The sequence below is a fragment of the Lipomyces doorenjongii genome (assembly GCF_038497915.1).
Source record: "Lipomyces doorenjongii strain NRRL Y-27504 unplaced genomic scaffold V1508scaffold_58, whole genome shotgun sequence".
Lineage (NCBI taxonomy): Eukaryota > Fungi > Ascomycota > Lipomycetes > Lipomycetales > Lipomycetaceae > Lipomyces > Lipomyces doorenjongii.
The window spans coordinates 1-26,474 of record NW_027118125.1 but is presented as its reverse complement, the minus strand read 5'-3'; the positions used below and the strand labels follow the sequence as shown (position 1 = coordinate 26,474).

The 26,474-nt window shown below is 46.8% G+C and overlaps 11 protein-coding genes across 11 annotated transcripts; 6 read left to right on the top strand and 5 right to left on the bottom strand.

Moving 5' to 3' along the window:
• The first annotated feature begins 78 nt into the window (after nucleotides 1-78).
• On the top strand, nucleotides 79-3,033 carry V1508DRAFT_390727 (uncharacterized protein). The gene is made up of 6 exons (XM_066937926.1): nucleotides 79-187; nucleotides 252-363; nucleotides 423-580; nucleotides 642-2,033; nucleotides 2,102-2,465; nucleotides 2,518-3,033. The coding sequence occupies exons 1-6, from the start codon at nucleotides 185-187 to the stop codon at nucleotides 2,850-2,852; spliced, it is 2,364 nt and encodes a 787-aa protein (XP_066793825.1). The 5' UTR covers nucleotides 79-184; the 3' UTR covers nucleotides 2,853-3,033.
• Nucleotides 3,034-3,122: 89 nt separating this feature from the next.
• V1508DRAFT_237151 (uncharacterized protein) lies at nucleotides 3,123-4,482 on the top strand. The gene has a single exon (XM_066936340.1). It carries the CDS (start codon nucleotides 3,417-3,419, stop codon nucleotides 4,428-4,430), a length of 1,014 nt encoding a protein of 337 aa, XP_066793824.1. The 5' UTR covers nucleotides 3,123-3,416; the 3' UTR covers nucleotides 4,431-4,482.
• A 3,146-nt stretch (nucleotides 4,483-7,628) lies between these two features.
• Nucleotides 7,629-8,712, top strand: V1508DRAFT_457434 (uncharacterized protein). The gene is made up of 2 exons (XM_066942683.1): nucleotides 7,629-7,986; nucleotides 8,045-8,712. The coding sequence occupies exons 1-2, from the start codon at nucleotides 7,778-7,780 to the stop codon at nucleotides 8,259-8,261; spliced, it is 426 nt and encodes a 141-aa protein (XP_066793823.1). The 5' UTR covers nucleotides 7,629-7,777; the 3' UTR covers nucleotides 8,262-8,712.
• A 2,453-nt stretch (nucleotides 8,713-11,165) lies between these two features.
• On the bottom strand, nucleotides 11,166-12,345 carry V1508DRAFT_423405 (uncharacterized protein). The gene is made up of 2 exons (XM_066941164.1): nucleotides 11,785-12,345; nucleotides 11,166-11,707 (listed from the first exon to the last, which is right to left on the bottom strand). The coding sequence occupies exons 1-2, from the start codon at nucleotides 12,103-12,105 to the stop codon at nucleotides 11,627-11,629; spliced, it is 402 nt and encodes a 133-aa protein (XP_066793822.1). The 5' UTR covers nucleotides 12,106-12,345; the 3' UTR covers nucleotides 11,166-11,626.
• A 158-nt stretch (nucleotides 12,346-12,503) lies between these two features.
• On the bottom strand, nucleotides 12,504-14,158 carry V1508DRAFT_399419 (pyridoxal phosphate-dependent transferase; the record flags this gene model as incomplete). The annotated part of the gene is made up of 5 exons (XM_066938261.1): nucleotides 12,504-13,025; nucleotides 13,078-13,643; nucleotides 13,698-13,717; nucleotides 13,782-13,930; nucleotides 13,991-14,158. 5 exons carry the CDS (start codon nucleotides 14,156-14,158, stop codon nucleotides 12,504-12,506), a joined length of 1,425 nt encoding a protein of 474 aa, XP_066793821.1.
• Nucleotides 14,159-14,914: 756 nt separating this feature from the next.
• Nucleotides 14,915-16,902, top strand: V1508DRAFT_236764 (uncharacterized protein). Its single transcript, XM_066936338.1, has 3 exons — nucleotides 14,915-15,513; nucleotides 15,595-15,915; nucleotides 15,940-16,902. The coding sequence occupies exons 1-3, from the start codon at nucleotides 15,124-15,126 to the stop codon at nucleotides 16,705-16,707; spliced, it is 1,479 nt and encodes a 492-aa protein (XP_066793820.1). The 5' UTR covers nucleotides 14,915-15,123; the 3' UTR covers nucleotides 16,708-16,902.
• A 1-nt stretch (nucleotide 16,903) lies between these two features.
• On the top strand, nucleotides 16,904-18,538 carry V1508DRAFT_235583 (methyltransferase-domain-containing protein). Its single transcript, XM_066936336.1, has 3 exons — nucleotides 16,904-17,898; nucleotides 17,948-18,008; nucleotides 18,065-18,538. The coding sequence occupies exons 1-3, from the start codon at nucleotides 16,950-16,952 to the stop codon at nucleotides 18,357-18,359; spliced, it is 1,305 nt and encodes a 434-aa protein (XP_066793819.1). The 5' UTR covers nucleotides 16,904-16,949; the 3' UTR covers nucleotides 18,360-18,538.
• On the bottom strand, nucleotides 18,080-19,396 carry V1508DRAFT_423392 (cytochrome c oxidase assembly protein COX16-domain-containing protein). The gene is made up of 3 exons (XM_066941163.1): nucleotides 18,825-19,396; nucleotides 18,695-18,775; nucleotides 18,080-18,636 (listed from the first exon to the last, which is right to left on the bottom strand). The coding sequence occupies exons 1-3, from the start codon at nucleotides 19,251-19,253 to the stop codon at nucleotides 18,541-18,543; spliced, it is 606 nt and encodes a 201-aa protein (XP_066793818.1). The 5' UTR covers nucleotides 19,254-19,396; the 3' UTR covers nucleotides 18,080-18,540.
• A 175-nt stretch (nucleotides 19,397-19,571) lies between these two features.
• On the bottom strand, nucleotides 19,572-21,291 carry V1508DRAFT_423390 (Acetokinase family-domain-containing protein). Its single transcript, XM_066941162.1, has one exon. It carries the CDS (start codon nucleotides 21,068-21,070, stop codon nucleotides 19,811-19,813), a length of 1,260 nt encoding a protein of 419 aa, XP_066793817.1. The 5' UTR covers nucleotides 21,071-21,291; the 3' UTR covers nucleotides 19,572-19,810.
• A 1,258-nt stretch (nucleotides 21,292-22,549) lies between these two features.
• V1508DRAFT_235480 (uncharacterized protein) lies at nucleotides 22,550-24,139 on the top strand. The gene has a single exon (XM_066936335.1). The coding sequence runs from the start codon at nucleotides 22,729-22,731 to the stop codon at nucleotides 23,965-23,967; it is 1,239 nt and encodes a 412-aa protein (XP_066793816.1). The 5' UTR covers nucleotides 22,550-22,728; the 3' UTR covers nucleotides 23,968-24,139.
• A 171-nt stretch (nucleotides 24,140-24,310) lies between these two features.
• Nucleotides 24,311-25,753, bottom strand: V1508DRAFT_434437 (uncharacterized protein; the record flags this gene model as incomplete). The annotated part of the gene is made up of 5 exons (XM_066942027.1): nucleotides 24,311-24,730; nucleotides 24,765-24,800; nucleotides 24,823-24,917; nucleotides 24,961-25,237; nucleotides 25,385-25,753. The coding sequence occupies 5 exons, from the start codon at nucleotides 25,751-25,753 to the stop codon at nucleotides 24,311-24,313; spliced, it is 1,197 nt and encodes a 398-aa protein (XP_066793815.1).
• Nucleotides 25,754-26,474: the final 721 nt, after the last annotated feature.

Sequence of the window (26,474 nt, the reverse complement as noted above, 5' to 3'; positions counted from 1 at the left end):
AGAATTTTTACAAAACTTCCCGCCGGTCGTGTGTCGCCGGACATCAAAGCCCATACCCCATCACTCTTTCCTCCCAAGGAGACAAAAAAAATTTGAATTAGAGCAAACATTCTAGCCACGAGAAATCAGACCTCCAAGTCGTCATCCACTTATCCGCAGACGACGTGTTGAATTATAACTCAAGATGGTGAGTTATTACTGCCTGAGAGTTTGTTACTAGTACAAAATTGACTGACGGCTATGTTTATTAGAAGGATATCGAGAAGATGATGGCACACCATCATCGGTCATCTCTGAACAAGAACCACAAAGCTTTTAAGACTAAGCATAGTAGCAAAAGTGCTCTAAAAGCGAAAACTAAAGGTATTTTGATTGACGATTGCATTTGTGCGAATTTGAATTTAGCGTTGACAATGTAATAGGCAAGGTCGAGAAGTCCACCCAGCAGCACAAGCCAAAGCATTCTGCAAATAAGCTAGAGCGGAGGAATAAAGCCAAGCAGATAATGCTCAGCAAGAAAGAAGAAGTTGAATTGAACAAGAAATTTTTTGATGGACGAAGAGGAGCTCCTAGGATCGTGGTACGTCTATGGCAATGTCAGTCCAGTGTTGAAGGAGATAGGGCTAATTTATTAATTGAAGGCCGTGATCCCACTGTGTCCGGATGTAGACGCCGCCGAGGTTGTCAGAAGTCTGAACAAGAGCATCGATGCCGACATAGACGTTCCATATAGCGGTATTTTCACAACTTCAATTGACCGATTTAGACAGAAGGTTCAGTATATCGTCTCGCCAAGACATTTCACCTCCATCAGCGACGCCGCGCAGGTCGCTGACTTCGTCGTCTTTGTCCTATCGGCAAAGCAGGAAGTTGACCATTTTGGTGAGACGTGCTTGCGGAGCGTTGTCGCGCAGGGTGTATCCACCGTGTATTCCGTCGTACAACACCTGACGGAGATCGAGTCAACTAAAATGCAAACCGAACTACGCAAATCACTATTGTCATATATGACCCATTTCTTTGCAGAACAGGAAAAAATATACGATATCGACAATCAGCAGGAATGTCTTAATGTTATTCGATCCCTATGCCAGCAGTTTCCCAAGGGTATTCAGTGGAGAGATAGCAGGGCGTATGTTCTTGCGGACCGAGCATGGTACGAGAAGAGTGGTGAATCGAATATCGGTGGGACATTGGTAGTCGAGGGAGTTGTGCGGGGACAGAAATTGAACCCGGATCGTCTAGTTCATATCCCTGGTTTTGGCGATTTCCAGATTGATAAGATTTGCGCTGCGGTGGATGCAGCAGCGCATGATTACTCAATGGCGATTGACGGTGATGCTAATTCCGAATTCGCTGGTAATTTTACGGTATTGCCAACGGTGGACCAAGATGACCTTGACGAATACGCTCCGGAAGAGGAATTGCCTGAAGCCGGCTTGGAAAATGACTACGAAGAACCCCAAATGCAACGCGGCGTGAGGTTAGACGACCACTTTTATCTTAGTGATGATGAAGAACAAGAAGCGCGGACATTGAAAGACAAGAACCGTATTCCGAAGGGAATGTCTGAATATCAGGCTCGATGGATTATCGAGGAGAACTCTGACGACGAGTACGACGACGGCGACGTTGCAAGCAGTGATGGTGGAGACAATCAGATGATGGATCTTGATGGCGATGCTCTATCTGTTGCTGCTCCTGCTACAGAGTATGGTGTGACCGAGATGGATACGCAAAGTGAGATGTTTGTTGATTTATCGGCAGAAGAAGAAGCCCGACAACTCAAGGAGTACCGTGAACGAGAGAAAGAAGACACTGAGTTCCCAGACGAGATTGAGCTCTCTCCGGAAATCATCGCGAAGGAGCGATTCGCGCGATATCGCGGTCTCCGGAATCTGAGGACTAGCGAGTGGAATGTCGAGGAGAAGGATAGTCGGACTCCAGAAGATTGGAGCCGATTATCTAGATTCCAGAATTTCAGAGCCACCAGAAATAGGGTTCTCAAGGAAGCGAAGGCCAGTGGTGTTTCGGTAAGTTGATAGTGGCGTCTCATCTGTCCTATCTGTTCTATGTTGAGATTTTGCTTACGATTTACTAGGCTGGAACTCGTGTTCTCGTCTATATTCGTGCTCCGGAAGATGTAATGAGAGCTGCTTCCAATAAGTCATTATTCTCAATTTTCGCCCTTCTCAGATACGAGCACAAAAAGGTCGTTCTCAATGTTTCTGCTACTCCAAACACAGAATACGAAGAGCCCATCCCGACCAAGGACTCGCTCATATTGCAAGTTGGTGCTAGACGCTACAATGTCAATCCACTTTTCTCGGAAAGTGGCACCACCCCAAACAACGTTTACAAGCTCGAACAATTTCTTCATCAGGGCCGTACTGCTATTGCGACAATGATCGCACCAGTATCATTCGGCAATACCCCTATCCTGTTCTTAAAAGAGACCGGAAAAGGTAAGAGGACTGGGTTTGTATCCATACGAGATACCTGGCTAATATTATTAAGGTATTGAACTTGTTGCATCAGGTAGCGTCGAAGACGCAGACCACCGCAGGGTTCTTGCCAAACGTATCATTCTTACAGGCTATCCTTACAAGATCCACAAACGTCTCGTCACGTTGCGTTACATGTTTTTCAACGCAGAAGATATCGCATGGTTCAAAGCCGTTCCATTATTCACGAAGATGGGGAGATCGGGATACATCAAGGAAAGTATTGGAACGCATGGCTATTTTAAGGCTACGTTCAATGGACCTATCAATGCGCAAGACACCGTTGCCATGGCGCTTTACAAACGCGTCTGGCCGCGTCGATCGGAATTATGGACGTGTGCTTATTAGAGGGGTTTGTTGCATTGCATGTATTTCTGAATGGATTATAAAAGTATCTTGGTTGTATTTTATTGTATGGACTTGATGGGGTTAATTGTGTAGGAATTATCGTGACAGACGAAATGTAAATTTTCTGATGTTATTGTGTTGGGGCTACATTTGTAAGAAGTAATCATACGTTTACACCGGGCGTGCGCCCCGAAACTCCGCGGTCGCTCTTAGCGATGACATTCACAAGACCGCGGAGTTTTGAGAAGATGCGAAGCCCCATGCCAGTGCGGCTCACGTAGGCACACGCGACCCTGCGCGGACAAAACACAGCACATCCGTCCCATCTCTACGCTAGCCGGAATCTCAAAATTGGCATGTGGGTTGATGAAGTCGCTTCGTGAAGAATGCCGCGGCGTCTATATACTGTTTACTAATTGACAAATTTGCATACACTGTGAGATAAATACGCTCGATGGATACGATATCGAAACCTCTTATCGATCTGCAGCCGTGCTCGACAGTCAGTGAACATCAAGCAAAGATTTTGAACACCGCAACTAGTCTAGGACGTACGATAGTAATATGCCACGGCCTCAAGTCGCGAAAGTATTCGCGGCACAACCTCCGTTCACGTTGTCCTCGATTCAGGAGTTGACAGGTAAGACTGCGCTAGTTACAGGTGGCACATCTGGTATTGGTCTCGAAACCGCAAGAATGCTCGCGCACGCCGGTGCAATTGTCTACATCACCTCTCGCTCTCTTTCCCGCGCTCAGAAAGCGGTTGACGACATAGTGCACAATGGTCCCGACAATCGGACTGCGATGCGGAAGATTGATGTCCGGGCATTACAGCTTGACTTAGATGACATCAAAGCAGCGGCAACAGTGGCCGGGACATTACTACGTGATATTCCAGCTTTAGATATCCTGGTCGCGAACGCGGGGAATATTACTCGCGAAAAGAAATTTACCGCGGACAATATCGAGTCGCAATTTGCTGCCTGCCATGTCGGTCATTTTGTCCTGGTCCTGACATTACTCCCTGCAATCGAGAAAGCCGGGTCCACAACTGGTGATGCGAGGATTGTTATCGTGTCATCCCACGGTCAATGTGACGCTCCGGAAAAGTCGGGGATCGATTTCGACAGCCTAACAAATATGTACCAAGACGACGGCTTGTCCTGGCGCCAGCGCTACGGCCAAACAAAGCTCGCCAACATGCTGTTCATGCATTCCCTTGCCGCGCGGGTGTCGAGTAACGTAAGGGTTAACGCATGCCATCCAGGTGCCGTGATTTCGCATTTCAATGATGGGCTATTTGCTGACGGGAACGAAAGCACTGCTCTGCGTTTTCAGTTGGCTATATTTAGAAAGTTTTTCATGGTGCCGGCTGCCACTGCTGCCCTTGGTACAGTCGTATTTCTGGCGGCGGGGGATAAAATTAAGAAAGAAGAAGTTCGCGCGGGATATTTCTGGCCTGCCGCGACTAGGAAAGATGAGTGGGCAAGTAAATGGGCATTCGATGCCGAGCTGGAGAGGAAATTGTGGGAATTTACTGTAAGGATTGTGACGAAGGCCGGCATTGAAATAGTCTAGATATGTGGACGCCATTCATGTCTAACTTGAGAACGGCACTGGATAAGTTATATTAAAATAATTGGCTAAATTTGACATCGGGGTGACATATCCGCAAGATGCATTACTGTAAGAACAGAACTGGTGCCTGGCCGGGGCCAATTCGTTCAGCATATCTGACCGACTGCATGCACAGTGTGGCATGCGCAAGTTCGGCGCATTTGCTAAATCCGGTAACGATTGAAATGTTTAGTAATATTAACTGAGCAGGACATTTTGAGCGAGGGCAGCGGCCTCCAAGTAATGAGCACACTGTCACTGCCATAGGCTGCCACCTATGTGACTGACCCAGCGAGGAAGCAATCTCACTGGAAAGTAATTACAAATTCTCCGGATTTTGGTTGGATCGCACATGTACCAAAAAAATTTTGACGCACCCCTGCGAAATTTGAATGTGATTTATATTTTCGGCGCTCTGATGAGTCAGTTAGGCTGACCAACAATAAATACACGGCCTATGAGAACATTACAAAGTCGGCAAGGACTTTTATCTAGGAAAATAGGCGGGATCTGATTCAGGACTGACGAGGGATGTGCGTGTGGAACTGACCAAGTTCGGGTTGAGATCGCGCGCCATCGGACATGACGGGGACCCCTTCGTTGTGGCGCGGGGCAAGAGAATCGTTGAAACCATGATCTCGCCGCGCCGCGTCCTCTGAGAGTGGCATCATATTGCTGAAAGCGGAAAACATAACCTTGCTAGAATGGCATACAAGCCAGATTGTCAGGCACAAGTCATAGTGGCTTTAGAAGCTCGGCTGAGCCGTTACACCTCGGCATGGAAGGCATTCTTGCATTTCGAATCCGGTTTGGCAATCGCCGCTGGACAGTGTCGACTCTTGTCAGTTTGTTGCGATTGACGATTTCTCGACAAAGACGCGTCGCTTGAATGTGAACAAGCATTTGTCACACAGCAGTGCAAGCCAAGAATGGACTCGCAACGGCTTTTAAATGCCAATGGATAACCAATTACTTCCGAGACACCGAATGGAATACTGGCGAGTAAAGACTAATTTGCTTGCTGCCCAAGAAAATCGAGTTCCAGTGGCGCCTGTTGAGGAATGCGAATTAATTTCAAGCTACAAGGGGGGGCCTTCACTGTTGAGCGCCGTCGGTCCTCGACGCTAGGCGCGTTTTATTAAATACCATTCCACCATTTTTTCTCGGTGTAGATGCAGAAATAAGGCAAGGGTGACGGTACTTAGTGTCGCCCGTTAAGGTTTAGATGTCAGTGAACATGCTCGTTTGACAGCCGCTGCCTATTGAACTCCATTCATTGACTATTAATATGGTAATCACAATCATGCGCGAAAGAACTTAGCTGTCGCTTATCTGTCAATTGCAGGCACACATACTTTTTAATATGGCTTAACCCATAATGACGATAGCAATAATTGATAAGCGTCCAGGCAATAATGCATCATAAGGAGCATAAATTTATTTGGATGCGACTAACTAACCAACACAATGACACGTCCGGGCTGTCAACATACGGGTCCATAAAAGTAGCGCGCCCGAAAGACGCGTCGCTGATCGTTCCTTGCTTTTGAAAAGGCCCTTAAAGCCCTTAACCCCTTTTTCCACGCGTCACCCACGCGTTCTCGGCTATAGCGGTCACCTGGAAACCTTAAACGACCTAGAGATTTAACCGCAGCGATTAAATTCTGCAGCCAATAAACTCTAACTAGTCTGCCATTGGGAGAGCCGAGAGCCAGATAACATCAAGCAGAGTTTGTTAGCTTAACTTAAATGTAACAAAGTGCGGCCATGCCCGATCGGGCCTGTTATTGATGGTCTTAACTTCGACGGAATGCTGTGGATGCGGAACAAGTTGGATTTCCATAACACCTACAATCAGCCTGTATTGCGCCCGGCTAGCTGCTTGATGCCAATCTCAACCAGCAACCGACTATAATGGCCATTATAACTTGGGTTATAGGCGGATTTTTCCTCATGCGAGGCGCACCAGACAGCAGTCAGAAGAGCATCCTGTCTTAAGAGAGATCTGTTTTGGGCACATTCAATCCACATGCTACCTCTTTGGGAAGACGGCGTTGATGCATACCGTATCTGTGCTGCCGGGTAATTCGCATGGGACTGATCGAGCGACTAAGTCGCAGAAGAGCGATAAAAATTTTCGCGCGTCCAAAAGTGTGCTCGGGTGACACGAACACGACGTCAGACGCCACACGTTAGTTCTATCCGGCAAGAGCACGCGGTGTATCCGTGATATGTAAACAAATAATCATCCAACGACGACTTCATGGCCACTGATCAAAGCGGCGATATCAGTAAGAAATATGGAGTGGCAGTGGCCGCAGGTATCGACCGTCAATACCGTAATTGCGACAGTATCTCCTTTCTATTCGTTTGGATTATATACGCTAGATCACCGACTAACTGTGGTTATATGGTTATCTACCTGTGAACTACATGTCGCAAGTCGACATTCTACGATACTGGCAATCCAGGGCTGGGTCGGATGGGCCTTAAGTCATCGTGTAGCATCTCCGAAGATTTGTGTGCCGGGAGGTAGCGGCGAGTTTAGGCCAAGCATGCGGCGTCAAGTTCGGCGGTGGACGATCGAGACAGGCGTGCCAGTTCATTTTGATCTAGCTGATTACGGACATAAGCCTTAGATCGCAGTAAGGTTGGGCCCTCTAAATTTAGCGTGACTAGTTTGCCATCGACATGCAATACTCTTTCTTCTCGAAGATTTTGGGCTACCCGCAGCACCCACCGCCGATCCTAGGCGGAAGAAGGGGGGAGTTAGAAAAGGGACCCTGCCCTTGCTAACAGCTTCGATGCTGGATGAACGTCCACAGCTACTACATAGAGCCATCAAGTCTGCACTTGCTACATAAAATCGAGTTGGACGCGGAGAAAGCTTATATAGGATTGTGGACATGAACTTCGAGCCGAAAGAGACATGCTCACAAAACAGTAATAGGCTTCGCACGGCAACGCAACAAAACAAACCAGGAAAAGAAATGCCTCCGGATCCAGCTAGACCCAAATACACTTTATGCAGCAGCAGGATGGCTTAACGTGCATATTCATGCATGACGCTAATTGCCAAAATAGTCTCACGCGCGGACCCGAGCGAGCAATGGGCAAGACATCCCTCCATGAGCTCCTTTTTCCAGTGCCCTCCAGCGTCTCTCCCCCCTCTCTCTTAACAACATATATAGAGGCGCTCCCGTGTTGCTCTTCGTTCGTTTTGTTCTCATCCACGTTCGTTACCTTACACCCGCTTTTCTGCTCAGCTTTCCCACCCAAGTCGCTCGCTTTATATAACCAATAGCAAAATGAAGTTCACCGGTATTGTCTCCGCTGCTCTCGTCCTCGCCTCCGCTGCGTCTGCTGCCTTCATGAACGGTACCACCACTACCATGGCTTACGAGACCACTACCACTGAGGTTGTTACCGCCTACACTACCTACTGCCCTTTCCCTACCACTGTTGTTGAGAACAACAAGACCTACACCGTCACCGAGGCTACCACCCTCACCATCACGTATGTCGCGCATATTTAATTTGTCCTTGCCAGTATTAGTTGACTAACATCTTCTTAGCAACTGCCCTTGCACCCGTACCTCGGTCTTCACCACCACGACCGTCACTGTTTGCCCGTGCACCAAGACCTCTACCCTCACCACTGCTACTCCTTCCAAGATGATGAACACTACCACTACTGCTCCTATTTCGACCTTCACCGGTGCTGCTAACAAGGTCCAGGTTGCCGGTGGTGCCGTCGCTGGTGTTGTTGCCCTCGCTGCTTACCTTTTGTAAGTTAGTAGTGTGATGATGGTGTGATTGTGCATTGGTGGTGGGCTGTCGGAGCGTTTTAATACCTTTGTTCTTTTGGAAAGCGTTCTTTTGGCTAGCGGGTGTCGGGAAACGCAGTTGTACATGTGTAACTATAGGTTTGGCGATGGATTGGCATCGAAGGGTTATATGTGCACACTGGGTTTGGGCTACGGTTTCACGGCAATCGTCAAGTTGTGCTCTAAACTGGAGGATAAGGATAGGAAAGGAAGGAATTTTGTTTTAATATTTGGAAAATAATTTACGGATATTGCTTGTTCACTAGATGCGATTTTTCAATTTGATACAATGTGGACTTCCCTTCTGACTTGGTCAAAGTTTTATTTACTAATTAGTCTAATCAACAAGAGAGCTGTTTTTTTGCAAATGTATACTACGTTTTACCAAATTTTAATCTACTAATCTCAACAATAATTTAACAAGTTTGGGTTCCCTTCTATAGATGTATACAATATTCATGCAAGGAATATCTTGTGAAGTGTATGGGCGTATATCTGGTGCGTTTTGTTTTGTCTGGTTGAGTGGGGATTTGCTTTTTGGACCATAGTGGGCCGTGCAGTGAGTCTTCATGTCTGAGCTTGTTTACATGTCCAGCGCGTCCGATCAATGATGACTACGGCAGAAGCAGCGGACGACGGACGGGGGCTTAAACCGGCTGCGGACATAATTTGTCTATTTTTTTTGCTCTACCTTTGAGGTGGCGAAGGAGAGGTGTGTGTGCATTCCTTCGTTAACATTCTGCAGATCTCTCGCGATGATTGCGGATGTACTTCTAGTTAATTAGGTTTAAGATAAGCTGGAGGCTCAGTTCATTTCTCAGAAGTATATATGTCATGCTGCCCCAGCAACAACGCGGGCAAACATTCCATTGCCGGGGTGACGTAAAATGGCTCGTTGCAAAATCAATGGAATCACTCTGAGACAACCAGCATTAAGCACGATGGTGATGAGCTCGCAGCACAGTTGTTTAAGACATCATCGAGTCGCCCGCCTCCGGTTAGCTGCCAAATGTGTACCAGGGGCCGGACCGATTACTTTGGTGTGGAACAAGCAAGTGGGCAGCCGTTCTCTTCGCTGATCTTTCCTTCAATCAGTTCTCGGCTCAATGCGAAGGAAAATCACCGGAGGAATGCTGACTAGTGTTGAAACGGTCTAGCGTGATGTGGGCCAACCTGGAGGTAACTCTTGGAGATTCCGAAGGGCCCAGAAGTAGTCTAGCCTAGGATGACACGCTAGTCCCAATAGGACTAGCCGATTGTTGCGTATGTTCACTCGCGAAGTTGCTCCGTTCGTTGATTTTGAGTTTTGAGTGCGAATTAGACGCATTGCGAGATGAGCTGCCCGAGAAACATTATTGTTGACATCCACATCGGCGTTAGTTGGGTTCTCTTGTAATAGATTAAAAATCGGAAAACACATTTGGCAAACACAACCAACTCACATAGACCCCTACCAACTATTAGAAATCGCCGCCATTTCTAACGTTGGCGTGCTAAAATCGGCTCTGCTCGCAATAGTCCGAATATCTCTGGCATATTCCGCAACTGGCATCACCTTCAGATTCGGCTGAAAATACCGCAGACACAGGTTTAATTTTTTACCCGGGCTGGGTGCATAGGCACTCACGGTCCGAATATATCGTGACAGTTAGCTACTCAAATTTCAAATGACAGCGGAATTCTCCGCGATATGACGATGATATCTCAGTCAGCCATAATAACCGCATCTATCTCACACGGGTCGACTGCATTATCTTGTCGAGTCCAGCGTGGTCGCCTGGGTGCTAACATGGCAGCCACTGAGTCGAGTCTATATGCACTTAGAGAGCACTTTTATTGCAGCCATATCTGTTCGCGCAAAGGAAAGCTAGGCTTGTTTTGGCACTTGCAAACTGCGGGCGCTTTTGACTTTAGACGAGGACATGCCTTCGGTGTGGTGCACTAATGCGGAGAGCCCAAAATAGATTTCATCTGTCTCTACTGTCATGCCTTGTCATGAGCTTTGTCTTGTGCTTAATCGGGTTTCTCGTCGTCAGGAGCATCTTTGTGCCAATGGCCAGTTAACATTTTATGTCTGCAAGAAGACAACGACTTGTCGACTGCCGTTCTAATCAAATTCAATCGTTATCTAGTCACTGTTCCACTGTATTCAACGCACAATAGAAGACGATCCACATTCGGCTTGGCCCCGGATACCTCAAGGCCCAGTCGATGTGCCCTCGGCTGGCTAACGGCGCATTGGTATGGTATCGTCAGTTAGCCGCGCCTCTATTTATAAACTTTTCATTCACTCGGAAGCATAGCGAAAGGAGAGATATATATATAGCTCATCAGTCCACCGCCATATGGTAAAAATAGACGACATATCTGGGACCGCTGCAGTAAGCGGATAGTCTCGCGCTGGGAATTATGGATGCAAGGTAAACTGCATGTTGATACTCTCGCTCTAAATTTATCATTCTGCAAATTAAGCGCCTTGGGGCCGCTTTCAAGTGGCATAAATGTTACTTAAGCATGTAAATGCACTCATGTATATCTTTTGTACATTAACTGTTCGCTAGGTCGTATGTATGTTAATAGCATTAATGGCAAGTGGTACCGGATAGTGTACTGATCATGAACTATTCGATATGTCAACAGTCGTTGGTCTCCTACTTTGCGACGTGCTTTTACATTGTTTTGATGGTGTTTTGAAGCGAGAAAAGCGGCTTTGGCTGGCGAGCTGCCTGGGATATACTACACCAATTTTTGCCCGTTTCTCGGCATTGAGACCACGCCGATAGAGAGAGCGAGCCAAGACTTATGAGGAGTTTAGCATTGTATCTTTCACGCACAGACAACTGAAGTGTTCGCGACGTGTGGGCCAAGTGATAGATGGTAAAATAATAGTCTAGCTACATCGTGGAGTCGAAGTACTTGGGTTGCAAGGATAGCACATGCTCGGTTCAAATTCTGGACTCGTAGATGCTAACTAAGATTGTCTCTTTCTGTGGCCATCGCATGATTGTATTACCTTCCTGTTTAATCCCGCTTCAGGCTGCCGCGAATACCGCCACAGTTATTGCGGCGATCCAATTTGAACATCAGCGCAACAATTCGATTTAATCAAGTACTGAATCTTTTGAATCGTTGAGTAATATACAATGACGACTTAAAGGCGCGTATTCCTCTGGTCTCTCTCGGACACGTTCGACTGGAACATCTTTAGTTGACTACTGCCATCGTAGATAACTCTCTGCACATAGCTTTCTTCCTTCCATAAACTGTTAGATCACAATGGCAGGCTCGATTTGCTAGTGATCTTTATTCTATGCGATTGATCAAACGTCATTAAAAGTCGGTCACGCGGCCATTAAAGCTATAATCCCCATGCCGCAGAGGATCCTGCTTCGGTCCGCCAATTTCACCAGTCTAATGCATGCATTAGTCTCTCGTGTTCTCTTCACTCCACCATACATGATACGAGTAACAAGCACAAAGCAACTTACCTTCGGATTCACATCTCCTTCAAACTCAGGAATCGTCCGTCCGGCATACGCAGGCTGCCCCCCGCTCTGCGCACCACCGGCCTTCAAAATCTTCGCTGCGGGATTCTCCAGCGCCTCGCTCTCTGGCTGCTCTGGACCTTGCTTGGGCACGAAACTGTCGTTGGCTTTTTCTAAAAGGCGTTCAAATTCATCTTGTTCTTCCTGCGGCAGCCGTGGTGGGCCCGGACGAGGACGCATTAGGTCTGCGTAGTGGCGCGCGAGCACGAACGAGGGCCGTGATGCTGCGGGACGAAGGAGGATGCTGGTGGCGAAGGTGCGCATTGTGAGGCATGCACGAAATCTGATCGGGACAATTGTAGTCTGGTTGCAATCGAGCTTGGTTCGTGGAATCTACGGAAAAGTCGGCGGGCCGTGTCTCCAGAATAGTGCTGGGCTGGACGCGAAGTTTAATTATCGAGAGTTTCGACTGTTTTTGCCCACAATGATGTCAGCACACAACTCGATTATGGGACCGATTCCATTTCCGTGATCCAGGTCTGATGTAGCAATGCGCACAATTATACTCGGGTAGGTATATTCTTATCAATTTAGTATGCCACAGCTGTAGTAAGAGGACGTCGAACAGAGTCGCACATTACGCTTTTCATCGTGCGCTCTATATCGCAACTTTTACCATACTCCAGCATGTACTGCATACAACATTCTCAATTTTTAACAGCTCACAAACTAGCAAACGCGGTGTCCAAGACCTCAATTCCCTCCAAAATCTCCTTCTCCTTAACTATCAATGGAGGCACAATTCGAACTGTGTTATTTCCCGCTGTGATAACAAGCAGCCCGCGGAGTCTAGCTGCGTCAACGATGGCGTTGGGATCTCGGTTAAGTTGCACACCCCAGATTAGACCTGTGCCTCTGATCTCGGTGATGACAGACGGATACTTCTCTTTCAATTGCTCGAGTCCGGAGCGGAAGAGCTCGGCCTTGTGTTTCACCTCGTCTAGGAATTCTGGGTTGGATAATTTGTCGACGACATAATGCGCGACTCTAGTAGCCAGGGGATTGCCACCGAAGGTGGTACCATGATCGCCGATTTTGATGGCTTGCGCGATGCGCTCGGACATCATAGCCGCGCCAATTGGGATGCCGCCGCCTAGTGCTTTGGCCGTTGTCAAAATATCAGGCTGTGCTTCGGCGGGGAAGGCCTCGTGAGCCCAGAGGTAACCACTTCGTCCAAGACCGGACTTGTAGCAGATTAGTGTACAAATATGTAACCCAAAAAGGATAGGCACGAACCTGGATCTCATCGAAAATTAAGACTGCATCGACTTGGTCGCATTTCTTTCGCAAAGCAGTGATAAACTCTGGAGTCGCAAAATATACACCGCCCTCACCCTGGATCGGCTCAATTATGACCGCGCACGTGTCCTTGGTGATGATATCAAGCCCATCAATGTCGTTGTACTTTGCGTATTTGAAACCAGGGACCATAGGCGCGAACGGCTTCTGATATTTCTGGTTTGGCGTGGCAGACAAGCTCCCCATAGTGCGTCCGTGGAATGAATTGTAAAACGACACGACTTCATACTTGTGCTCCCCACCACCAGGTGTCACCTTGCCGTACTTGCGTGCAAACTTCAGTGCGGCCTCGTTGGCCTCGGAGCCGGAGTTAGAGACAAACACCCGCGACGCGGATTGCATGCCTTTAGTGGCCAAGGTACGCTCGACAAGAAGTTTGCACAATGGACCGGTCCATTCGTTGTAGTAGAGATTCGAAGTATGGATCATCTTGAGCGATTGTTCATACATTATCTTCGAGAGCTCCTCATTGCCATGGCCGAGCGCATTAACAGCAATCCCAGCTAGAAAACGCGTCAGTATCCAGTACCATGTATGCTATAATAATGCCTAATCACCAGTAAAATCAAGATATTTCCTACCATGGAATCAGCATGTGACCTATACACTGAGACCGAAAGCTCACAAACAACAGCACTTACTGTCCCTCTATATCCCAAATATAGCATCCTTTCCCACTCGAAAGTACTAGTCCCGGTCGCGCGTACGTGGTCAAGCAGTATGGCTCGTACTCTCTAACGAACGCTGCCGATTTACTGTTCTCAGATGGGTCCCGGTTCGTTATCGCACTCTGCAATGGTCCGTCAGCACCCGGATTCCGCTGACTGCTGATAAGAATGAAATTACCTACCTGGTGGACGGCTTCAGCTGCGTCGGTAGCAGCGGAAGCGTAATTGCGGCCATGCAAGGCTGCGGAGGTTGGTGATATCCGATAGCCGGAGTATGACGTCGAAGGTCGCGAGGCCCGGAGAGCCACCCGCGCGATGTTCCGGGACGCAGTGCTGAGTGCTGAAGACATAATGATGTGAAATAGATTACGTTCTGGATTTACTTATATACTGTTGTGTGACTATTATTCGCCTGGAGTAATTCAGCAAGTGGCTTGACTGCATATTTTTTGGTCTTGATTTTTTTCTAACGTTGGGAAGTGCTGGGCAAACTTCGAACAATCCGAATGACTCTTACGTCACGCGTCTGGAGTGTCAAGTCAACCAACCATTCAAGGGGCATGACCTCGGTTCCTAACTGATGAAATATAAAGCTACATACAGCAATTAGAATAATGACCAGTAGAATGATTTAAGCATGGTATAGAATCAGGTGTGAATGCACAGTTGTCAACGGTCGCGCGCGCCCCAATGTGGCTAAGCATTGCATTTCTGCTGTTCCTTAGGGCGCCGCCTGAAGTTCAAAGACATAATATAGAGGACAAAATTGCAGACCGCGAAATGACAAGTCACCCTCCGGCTGCTGCTCTAACCGGTGAGGAAGTGGTCTTACGTAATCCAGAATCGGAACCGAGATACAACTTGATGTCAAAATATACAGATATTTGTCTAGCTAAGCCCTACGAGGTTGCAAATCAAACCGATAATGAGCCCTGTTAATGTAACCCTATTAGGTTCCCCTTGTGTAGTGAAATTGTTGTTCCTGCCTTTTCAACTGGCAGTGGAGGTGGCCGCAGTGGAGCTTTGTGGGTCAGGGCAAAGGCCACGTGCATGAGCAAATGTGTGTTCTGGCTAGAGAAGTCGGCGGGTCTTAAAAGTGCAGAACAACGTGGAAGCCAAAAGGCGGGTATTATTGTGAAGTTCAGCCGCACGGCCGTGCATCATAAAATGGCCACGGTGTCCACTTACGTGTCCTCTCCCGCATTTCACCCCCGTCGGTACTGGTCGATTTCAGACGATTTTACCTCTCTTTTCGGGGGTATATATCTCGGAACATGTCATCTCGCCTGTTCTCGCTTACTACTTCTTATCAATAATGGCAGATTCACCAGACTATACGGACTCGCCCGAGTCGCCGAACTCTCGCCAGCCTTCGTTGTCAACCGAAACTTCTCCGTTGCCAGCGGGATCTACCAGGAAACGGCGCGAGTCTCTATCACTGCCTCTCCCTCCAGGCGTTCTACCTCCACGGAAGCGGGCGAAGACCGCGATTGAGAAAGAGCAGCGCCGAGTTGAACGTATCCTACGAAACCGGCAGGCTGCACAGTCATCTCGCGAGAAGAAACGGAAACAGCTTGAGGAACTTGAGGATATCAACTGTCAACTCCAGTCCGAGAACAAGCTGGCACAGGAGCGGATAGCTCATGTTGAAAACGAGAATAAGGCCCTCAAGTCGAAGTTGGATGAGTTAGACGGCCAAGTACAAGCCATGAAGTCATATATGGAGGGTCTGAAGGATTTTAAGTTCAACTTCGAGGTCTTCACCAATTCGACCGCCGATTTGGAGCCATCTATTAAGCGGGAGTCTGTAGCGGACTTGTCAATGCCTCAGCTGTCCGAGCCAAGTTCGAAATCGTCAGAGGTTGACGATGCAACCGGTCTTGATTTTCGGATAGAGGATGAAACTTCAAACTTAATGGCTGTCGACGTCTCTGCGCCGCTCTCCAACAGTCCGTCAGCTTCATCCACATTGTCGTCCTTCTCCCCCGAACCGTCTTCCCCAATATTCATGTCATATCACGCTACACCTGATCTTCTGTCTGAATTACCGACCCAGCTAGACGCCCGGAATACTGTGGCCTTCAAAACGATGCATCATCCGGCAGCGGTGATGTCATTATTGGACCTGCAGCGTCTTTTGAAGTTCCCGCACATTTCGGGCCCCTGGATGGCAAGCTTAGTGACGACAATGATCTTATCCGTGATGAGGGTCTCGATTCTTTGTTGTTTGACGTGGCAACGACTGCTGCACTTTTCCTCGACTCAGAGTCTTCTTACAGTGACAGTCCGTCCGCCATCTCGACTCTCGCGGAAGAAAAGTCTGAAGACGGCGCCCTTTTTGACTCGGAATATACAGGCGAGTCACTTGATTGGGACTCAGTCCTTGACACATCTGCTCTCATCGATACAACGGTCGAACCTAAATCGGCAAGTTCGTCAACGGATTCATCGACTACGTCAACTTCTTCGGTCTCGAAAAATTCAGCACACGGAATCTCAACAACGGCGATCTCGAATCGGCAAGAATATCCGATCGACGTCCCAGCTCTCGCCCTCGAGAAGCAGCAGATCCCGACACATGGCGCTCGCCGGCTCGATGACGGCTGCAGCGACTGGTCTGGATTTGCAATGGGAGTCGTTTCGTTTGAATAATTCTTCCCTTTTATTTTCTCAATTGTTGACGTTGCGGTTGTGTGATTTTTCGTCAAGTTCGTCGAATAAAGAATTGTCTTTGAGTGATCTGAGAGATTTACGACGGCTGTCTAATATTGTTGAAAGTGCAGATGTATCTATCGCGAGGAATTTGAGTCGATTAGAAGGGGGTAATGGTAATGGGTATGACATGAATAGGGGTTTTAATATGTCGAGAAAGTACTGTGATAATGGGTTCGGTTTGTAAAATTTGTTTTTTGTGGGTAAATACTGTGGGTTTGGCTTGGGTTAATATATAGCTATTCGATTATTTACGGATAAAATTGCTGGCCAGTAGAATATAGCTCTAGACTCGGAATTTTTTGAGTATTATCTGGCACATCGTTGTGGGTTAGGGTACAAAAATTTGCGTTCTTATATTGGCAAGTTGACTCTGACTATATTTGGTGTTACGGATTGGAACATCAATCAGTCTCTACAGAAACTGATATGTCACTATTTACAATAGACGGCTGGTCAGTATCAGCGCCAATCGAGGCACAAACAAAATCTTCAGCCAACTCCCTGGCAGAGAAATCAACCAGGTCAAAGAGTCCGAAGAACAAGAAGCGCAGGCATAAGCAGCAAGTTGGTGGGAATTCGATAGAGGAGAGTGTTGCGAAAATTGATAAGGAGAAAGTGTCGAGTGATGAATTGCAGAGGTTGTTTGAACTCCAGTTTCATAAAGAAGCGGTGAAGGGAGGAGAGCGTGTGACGAAAATTGAGGTTCAGAATCGTAAGGATGCGGGTGCGCCCCAGGAGACAAGGGGTGCATTGAAGCGGAAGAGGGACACTAAAGGGAATTCCAAACCTGAAAAGAAAGTCGAGAAAGCTGCGAAACACGAATCAAAGCTTTCCGAGCCTGTTGAGGAAGAATCGGTGCCGGTTCGCAACAAGCCAGTACCAAAATTGACGCCATTACAGCAGAAGATGAAGGAAAAGCTAGCTGGCTCGCGCTTTAGATGGATAAACGAGAAGCTATACACCGTTGCGTCGAACGAAGCTAAGAATTTATTGAAAGATCAGCCAGAGTTGTACCGCGAATATCATGAAGGATTCCGCAGGCAGATTCAATCCTGGCCAGAAAATCCGGTCAATAACTATATCGAACGAGTAAAGGAATTGTCAAAGAGCAGATTACCTCCTCCAAAAGGACTGCCTCGCGACAAGGACGGCACCACTTATATTGCTGATATGGGATGTGGAGATGCAACCCTGTCGCTGCAAGTTTCAAGTCAATACTCAGGCAATGGTAGTAAGAAGCAATCGAGACAGGGTGGCACGAAGATAGTTGTTCATAGCTTTGATCTGTCAAAGACAAATGAGAGGGTCACAGTTGCGGACATTAAGAAGGTGCCCTTGCCAGATGCGAGTGTCCATATTGTCGTCTTTTGTTTATGTGGGTATTGCGATCACGATGGGTTCCATAAATTGCTAACATTATGCAGCACTAATGGGAACCAACTTTTTGGACTTCATAAAGGAAGCGAATCGAATTCTTAAGCCAAGGTATGTTTAGACTTAAGAATTATATTGTCCATCGCGAACTAATATAATCATTTCAGGGGCCAATTGTGGATATCGGAGATCAAGTCTAGATTCTCGGACAATGACGGCGCAAACTTTATCAACGCAATCAAAGCGCACGGCTTTGTCCATGCGGAGACAGATACCTCCAATCTTATGTTCATTCGCTTCGATTTCTTCAAACCATTGTCAGAGAGACATGACGCCACCGCTTCGGCGGACACTCCGGGGAAGAACAAGCTAAAATTTATTGACAATGACCCGGAAACGGAAGATGACGAGAAAAAAGGTAAGGAGCCACTACTGAAGCCATGTTTGTATAAGAAGAGGTAGATAGGGACGTCGTGTACAATAGAATGAATGCACTTTGGTCATGCCGTTAATTGATACTAACTGCGAGTGCCAAACCAAAAACATATGTACAAAACACTACGAACCGAATTTACAGGGAATATCATCATGCCAAACAAAACCGAACTCCAAATGTACAGCGTCGTCGTAAAAATGCCATGAACTACCACTTCACAGGAGGATCTCCTGGACGGCGTTCGATACGCTTGATCTCATAGTCTTCAGTTGCCTCCGATTGTAGAAGCTTGAAGTTTCGTTTCTAAACGAGCAGTCAGTGAACCTGTTCGCCGCTCCTAAGAAGAATACCGAACTCGTACGTAATACTCTTCCCGCGTTTCGTTACGGAAACGCGACGCATTTGTAGAATTCTTCCGTGGGTCTAAATCTTCTTCCGTAGCCTAGTAAATTAGAATCAACTTTCTCCCGATTTTCAGAATCATAACTTGCCATTTTCTTTTTTTGGTCATGTGCCTTGTATCTAATCTCCGTGATTTCCTGCAGGTAGTACGACGCAATAACAATTAACGTCAAAAAAGGACCGCCATAAAAAAGAAATGGCTGCTTCTTCACAAGTTTGATATAGACTGCCATAACTTTGTCGCGCTGTCTGCTCAGCGTCTTCAACCATTCTGGCCGGTCGTCGATTTCGTGCTCGAATACTATCCTCCTCCTCTTTTTCGGCCGTATTTGTTGTTCTGATTTAAGAGAGTCCGATGCGGCAGGTGGAACATGAGCGCTTAAAGGTTGAGCTTGTCCCGTGGGAATGGCGTTCTGGGAAAGCAATCTAGACCTCGAAAACTGGCACGAATACATCATCTGCGGAAGTGACGATAATTTCCGCGCACTATGTCTCGCAATTGATGTTACTAAAGTCATTGTTTGTCGGAGGGTATAGATGTGTCGCCGCTTAGGTGCTGTACCGATAGCATGATTATTTAAATTTGATTGTTCGGATCGTTTGAGCCGAGATGAGGTTCAAGGACGCTTGTTCCCAATGCGAGGGATGAGGAGGAGAGACGTGCAATCTATATTTTCAAGCCACACAAGTCTTCAATTTGCCCTTGATATTACTTACGACATCGATCTCGCAAGACCCTATATAATTTGTATATACAAGAAGCAAAATATATTGCCACTATTATTATCCATAAAAGTCGGGTTTATTGCTATAACTCCAATCCATTAGGGGAGCGTGGTTATCACAAGCAATTTAATCGGTGTCAAGTTTACGCCAGCGATAATAGTCCAATTAGAGAACTAGAAACTTCTTATATATAATATATGTCTCTATAATATAATCTTCTTACATATAATATATGTCTCTATTATCACCTCATTTCATATAATGTATGTCTCTATTATCACCTCATTCCCTAAACAAATAATACTCAATATTGAAGTTTACGAACGAGCTACTACACCAACCTTTAAATCTACAATCGTGTAGCAATTACCTCCTTCGCCATCTGCAACTGCTCATCTGTTTGGACCACGAGAGTCTTCACCTTTGCATCTTTCTTTGACAAATCAAATACCACATCCGAAGTCGTCGATGCCGTTGCGTTTAGCTTCTCGTCGATTGTAAATCCCAGACAGGACACTTTGTCTATAACCGCTGTTCTTAATTCTTTTCCTTTTTCACCAATACCACCGGCAAATACCAAAGCTACCGCCTTTCCTTGTAGTGCAACCCAGTATTGGCCGACGTACATAGATACTCGATCAACGAACATATCAAACGCTAACTTTGCGAGTTCGTCATTCTCCTCTACTGCACGCTTCGTGATGAGCCCAAAATCAGTAGTGCCGGTTATTGACTGCCATCCAGATCTCTTGTTCAAAATATCTTCCGCGATTGTAAGATGCACATCCTTAGACGATGCGGTGGACATCCGCGACGAGTCCGAATGATAGTGGAAGATCAGCGAGGGATCTATACTGCCGGATCGAGTTGCACCGGGAAGGCCCTCTAGCGGAGTAAGACCCATAGACGTGTTGATTGATTTTCCGCCCAATATCGCGCATGCGGAAGCACCTGAACCGAGATGAAGTGCAATGATGTTCAGATCCCCATCGTCGACACCCAAGTAATCCGCAGTTTCACGAGTGATGAAAGCATACGAAAGGCCGTGAAAGCCGTATTTTCTTATTTGATGACGTTTCTGAACATCGAGGTCTATCGGATAAGTGTAAATATGCCGTGGGATCGTCATATGGAACGACGAATCGAAGAACGCGACGTTCTTGGTGCCTTTTAGCCGCGAGATACATGAATGCACAATGTCGAGTGCTCGCTGATTATGCAACGGCGCCAAATCCGAAAGAATGTCGAGCTCGTGGTAAACTTCTTCTGTAATCAGTAATGGACGTGGATTACCACCGCCATGAACAATTCGGTGACAGGCAACGTAAATGTCGTCGAATGAAATTAGCCGTTTGTCGCCTACTTTCGAATTGAGATGCTCCATAAAGACTTTGAATGCCGTGTCATGATCGGGGCAGTCAATCTCTTGGTTCTTAATTGATTCGAGAACTTCGCTAGAGGATTTGTAGGATGTGTACGTGAGATATTGCTGATCAGCAGTCAGACCCGACACGGAACCGGTGAGGAGTAGCGTTGCTTCTGGGCTGTATCTATAAAGTGAGAACTTGACCGAAGACGATCCCGCGTTCAAACACAATATCGCTGACATATTTGCGGTAAGAAGCCAAGTTCGTTTATGGGTGAGTTGACGAGCTCGAATCGTCGAATTTGCTCCTCTCTTTCGTACAGGCGCTATATATGCCCAGGATAGTTGATTGTTCGTGTTAAGCGAACTTCGGATCCGCAGTAACTTCGACGCAGAATGTACCAATTTGGGCGAAATTCCTAGTGCCTATATTGCGTACTCAGTTCGCAGTCTAACACGATGGGCAGATATGTTTAGACGTTATCTTCGCTTCACATGTAATTGTAGCCTGATGTTGTCGACCAACGCATGCATCATCACGTCATAGTCGGCGCCGCGTCGGCATTGCTTTGCTGAAAATGCCGACCATTGTTAATGTTGTAAATTACACCTCTCTCTCCACCACTCAGGGCTCGAACCCTACAAACCCTAGAGTATTCTCAATACCCTGAACCAAGCTATATAAGTTCAGATGGTCAAATTTTTTCTCTGATAATTTTTTAGTCTGCAGCGCTCGAATATGGCAATGCACGCTAATAATCACTGCGATTGTTTGAAGCTTTATCCAACTAATACTAGTGTATTTTGGTAAGGAAAATATTTCTTTCCACTGCATCTCATCTGTTGAGACAGACGCATATTCGACGAGAGCACTTTTGGTGATGATATTGAACCACATGCTTCTTTCCAAAGTCCGATTCGACTATGACGAGGACTATTTGTGAATTATCGACTTCTGTCGCAGGAAGTCTTATTACTTGCCAGTAACTTGGTCTGATCTTCTGTTGATTTTCGTCGAATTTGCTGCTGGTCCAATGCGTCGAGAATGTTGAGCTCGTTCTTTCACATTGGACTTTATTTGCTAACCTAGACATTATTAGATATCTTGACACTAATTACCCCTTCTGTGACGTCGGAAACTGTTGTTATCTGACTGAAGGTATGTCGTATTTTCATTGCAGCAACGTGTAATCAAGGCGGAATTTTAAGTGATGAAAAGTCCCAACACATTCGCAGTTTCCACGGTAGAAGTCGCTTAAGAACCCATCTTATGACTATCGGTGACCGCTTAATGTCCTTCCTGGGATGTCTGATCCATAAAATGAGCCCGATTTGCTACTGTTGTTTGCAGATAGGTACTGGGTGTGAGAGTAGTGCTAATATATGAAGTTCAATTTAGATTATCGACCTACGTTTTGAGAGGTGGTTGCTAAGTTCTTGCGTTTTTAATGTTGTACGTTTTTGCAAATATAACTAATTTCTATGAAAACGAGTGTATTTGAACATTTTCCTCTGCACGAGAAAGATAAGAATTGCCAGGAAAATTTTACTATCAACCAACCTCCTTGCAAATAGCACAAGATGACTTGTAGTATACCCTATAGTATATTCGAATGGTTGGAAATTTAAACCATTACAGCCTCTAACCCATATCAAAATACATGCTATTTATTGCTCTAGCCTTTGCTGTAAAAGGGGAAGAAGGGGAAGAATCGAAGTTGGGAAGCAAAACATCAGAGTGACGCAAATGCATCAATGCAGGTCACCGGACAGTACCATACGTTCGCACCGGCATTTTCTTACGTACTTCGCAATGCCTAGCTCTCAACTGCTCAAAGAACTGAATATTATTTGTCCATTCAAAATAATCATAAGTCCATTCTAGGGACGACCAGCACATTATGAGCACACAGGACTCGCTCGCCAGCGTCATTCGCCTCACCCGCGCCATCCTCAACGAGTCCACCAAAAACTTCCGCACTCCGCCACCTTCACTCTTACACTCTGAAGGCGATGCAACAACCTCAAAGCCCAACATCGCGCGCACAGTTGGCAACATCCAAATCCAGGCAACCAAGCTCGCGCTCGCGCGGTTTTCTCCATCACTGAATGCCGATGCAATGAGAACAGCAGCTGAGGCGGCTGATCCTGCCAAAGCGCTGAAGGAGTGCTTGAATATGATCGGTGCGCTTGTGGCATTACTGGTTGGGGAATTTATACAGACAATGCGGGAACCGTTGCGGAGTGCAGAGTTGCGATATGCTGTGAATTTGGTTGTTGAGGAGCGACGTGCACGGTGTATTAACTTATGCTCTGCGTTGGAGAGATTGATTGATGAGGTGGAGAGTAGTCCGCAGGCCGGAGAACAAAAGCGTGGCGAGAAGAAAGTCATAAAGGATAGCGACGTTGTGAATGTGGTTAATCAATTATCGCTAAGCGAGGAAAACACAGATGAAAGAGAGGACGAAAACGAATATCAGTATGTGTCTGCAGGAATCATCATATCTCAGTGCAAGCAATTACAACGATTTGAAGACGTTCTGGCAAATTCGAGCTGCAGTAGTTCTGCTGCCGAGAATGTTCTGCGGATACTGGCAAACGATGTCCGGCTACATAAGAATATGATTACAGATGCGAAGAACGAACTGAATGAGTTCATAGAAGACCCTAATGTAGCTAGTAATAGCGACGCGTGGGGCCTAATAGGTTCAGAGGGCGAAGATGAAGACGAACATAATTCTGGTGCAGATGATGAAATTACGCGACATCTATTGGATCTCGCCAAGTTGTGGGTAAACAAGGTCAACATGGTCTCGATACTGCTCACGTCACTATTAAAGCGGCGGTTCGTCTTACAATTCTATGAACAATTAGTAGAAGTCGATAGCAGTGATAGCCCGGACAAAAAGTTTGCGACGTTTGTCAATGGAGTTACAGATAGCATGAAAATCCTGAGCGCTGAGATTGACGAGTTCGCCGGTGGGCTCTTGGACGGCGACGCCATTGACGACTTAGAGGAGCATAGCACCAAAATAAAAGAGGAAACGGTGGCAATAGCAACTTTAGGGAGTGAGATATTGGAGGACGAATACAGTAAATGGTTTGTAATGTTCAAAGACAAGTTTTTGGAAGGTCTATAAAAAGAGATTTGGAATGATAGGCATGTACGATTGAATGTTACTGGTGTAGTCCACTGAAATATTGTATTTGTTCAGGACAAATCACCTACCTAGATATGTAGCGTTTGGAGTCGAAGGCCCACCTACGCCAGCTTAAGTAATCTACCTTGGTAAAGACTCAGGCAATTCTAGAAGCATCTGCTCCTATCTCGCAAGAAGATGCCCTTTCACACTCTCAGACGTACCGACTAGGGAATATTAGTTACAGACGACAAGGCGGTTGGCGAGTTGGAACTGGCCTCCGCTGACTTCTATTGCCCTATATTCGCCAGCTGGTGCGTCTGAGACCGTGAAAGGGCGGGCATCATGATTGATATAGGTCTTTTCCAGATTCATCTTCTTGCAAGGTAGGATGTTTCTGGAATTTGACTGAACCCTTACCAAGATAGATGATATAAGTAGGCGTGGGCCTAGGTACTGCTGCTAACGCATTCGTTCTCATCTCTGAATAAACACCTGTGACCGAGATTCCACAGCTGGATGCCAACTCCTTTAGATCATATACAATATTTCTGTGGCCGTCCGTGTTCTGCTGGCATCGGTATGAGTTGTGTGAGTTGACAGAACAACCGTCACTGTCGATCAGGCCAGCAATAACGGCCAGACGCGTGTCTTCATCAGCTGTAATATATGCAGAAGGAATACAGCCGCTTTTGTCCCCGAGGAGGCCGAGTCTCCGAGACCATCCAGAACAGTTCTCTGGTCCTACTGGCGGGCACGCGATCTTGTGTTCGTAGACAGCACTGTTACTTACATACCCGTTTCTCATCTCCGTGCCAGCCGGGCTGACCAACCTTGATGCCAAGTAGAGCTTACCAGATCTGATGGCCTCGAGCTGTTGAGTCGGTCAATGTAAGATTGTAACCAGACAGGAGTCTCAGGGTCGGAGGCCGAAATTGTCGTAGAATCAGCTGTGCAATCACCGAGCCACAACCCCAAAAAGTATGGATCAACCGGTAGAGATCGGATTTGTGGAGACGGTGGATGAATCAAAGGCAAGCGGAGCACGATATAGCTTCAAGTGTTTGCGTTTGACCTTCTTGCAGCAGAGTCGCTCGTACTCCTCGACTGTCATGGAGAATTCTTCGCCATCGCTGACAATTAGAGGATCAACCAGATGATGAAGATCGCTTTGCAAAATTTTGAGCGCCAGCTGTGCCTGCTCTTCGGTCTTAGAACGGCGATGCACCATCCAAAGACCACCGCAATCACAGTCAATGCTGTCAAGGGACTTTCGGACAGCCGCAAAAAGATCCGCAGCCGATTATCCAACTCTAGTAACGAAGAGTCAGACAACGGTGAACTCGAACGAGGGGCGGCGTCAGGTGGATGCGGCTGCGATGATGTGACATATGTATGGACGGTTACCACCATGCACAAGATCTTGATAGAAGTAGTCACTCAAAATGTCCAGATGGAGATCGCCGGCTTCCTTCATTGTGTGCTCTCGGTCACGTCGAGTAAACCAGGTGACAGAGTTTCTCGAGATGGAAGGTCGTGTACCAATCGTGGTCAGAGTGAGTCGATGATTCGGAGTGCAAGTGAAAGACGACCTTGCACTGGAATCGAATTTCTGATACGTGATCTCTTTCAACTTACCGGTAGCAGGTGGTGCAACATCAATGCAACGTGTTTGACGACCTCGTGCATCGTAGAGATAATCGCCAATTTGGACATCTCCGACACGTTTGACACCGGTAGTCGTGCGTACGAGTGTGCCTGATGCGTGGCCCTGAGACGGGTTCATCTCGAGAATGTTGCCCAGAGGAAGAGTTGTATTGAAGATGTTTGTTGGAAAGTGTGAACGGCGACAAGTAAGTAGCAGGTGTGGGGGTTACTCTATATGGTCTGCGTCCGACACGCGCTGTGGAGCTCAGCGAAAATTCAGATGAGAACAGGACAGGTGGAGGTATTTATAATCAGACGAGAGGCACAGAACAGAAATAGCCGAGAGAGAGACAGACAGACAGAGCCAGAGAGAGAGAAGGCGAGGCGGCGTAGGCCGCGGTCTGGCGACTGGTGAATTCGTGTTACACGTAGATCCAGATTGAGTGATTTGTTCAGTTGAGATTGCCGTTCCATGTTTTGTCCGTGCGCGCCTCCGTCACGTCTCGGTTCGGCCGCAATTGAAGTAGCAAAGTAGTACGAGGAGAGTGCGGCTAAAGTGATGAGGCCGGCCAGGGGCATGACAGTGCACACACGGGGCAATTAACGGCTGTCCGCATCAAAGGATCAGCCACTGTTCAGCGACAGCCGGTTTCCTTAACATCTGTTTTGGTTCTTTGGTCATCCTGAAGTAAGATATTGCTTCATAATATTGTTGCTAAAAATGACTACGTCGAATGTTATTATTAAACCTAATAAAGTTATTTGTAGGGCTGTTTCGAATACGAATATCGGCAGGTTTTCCCAATATTCGTATTCGATATTCGACTCTTTCAAAGGCATTCGAATAAAATTCGATATTC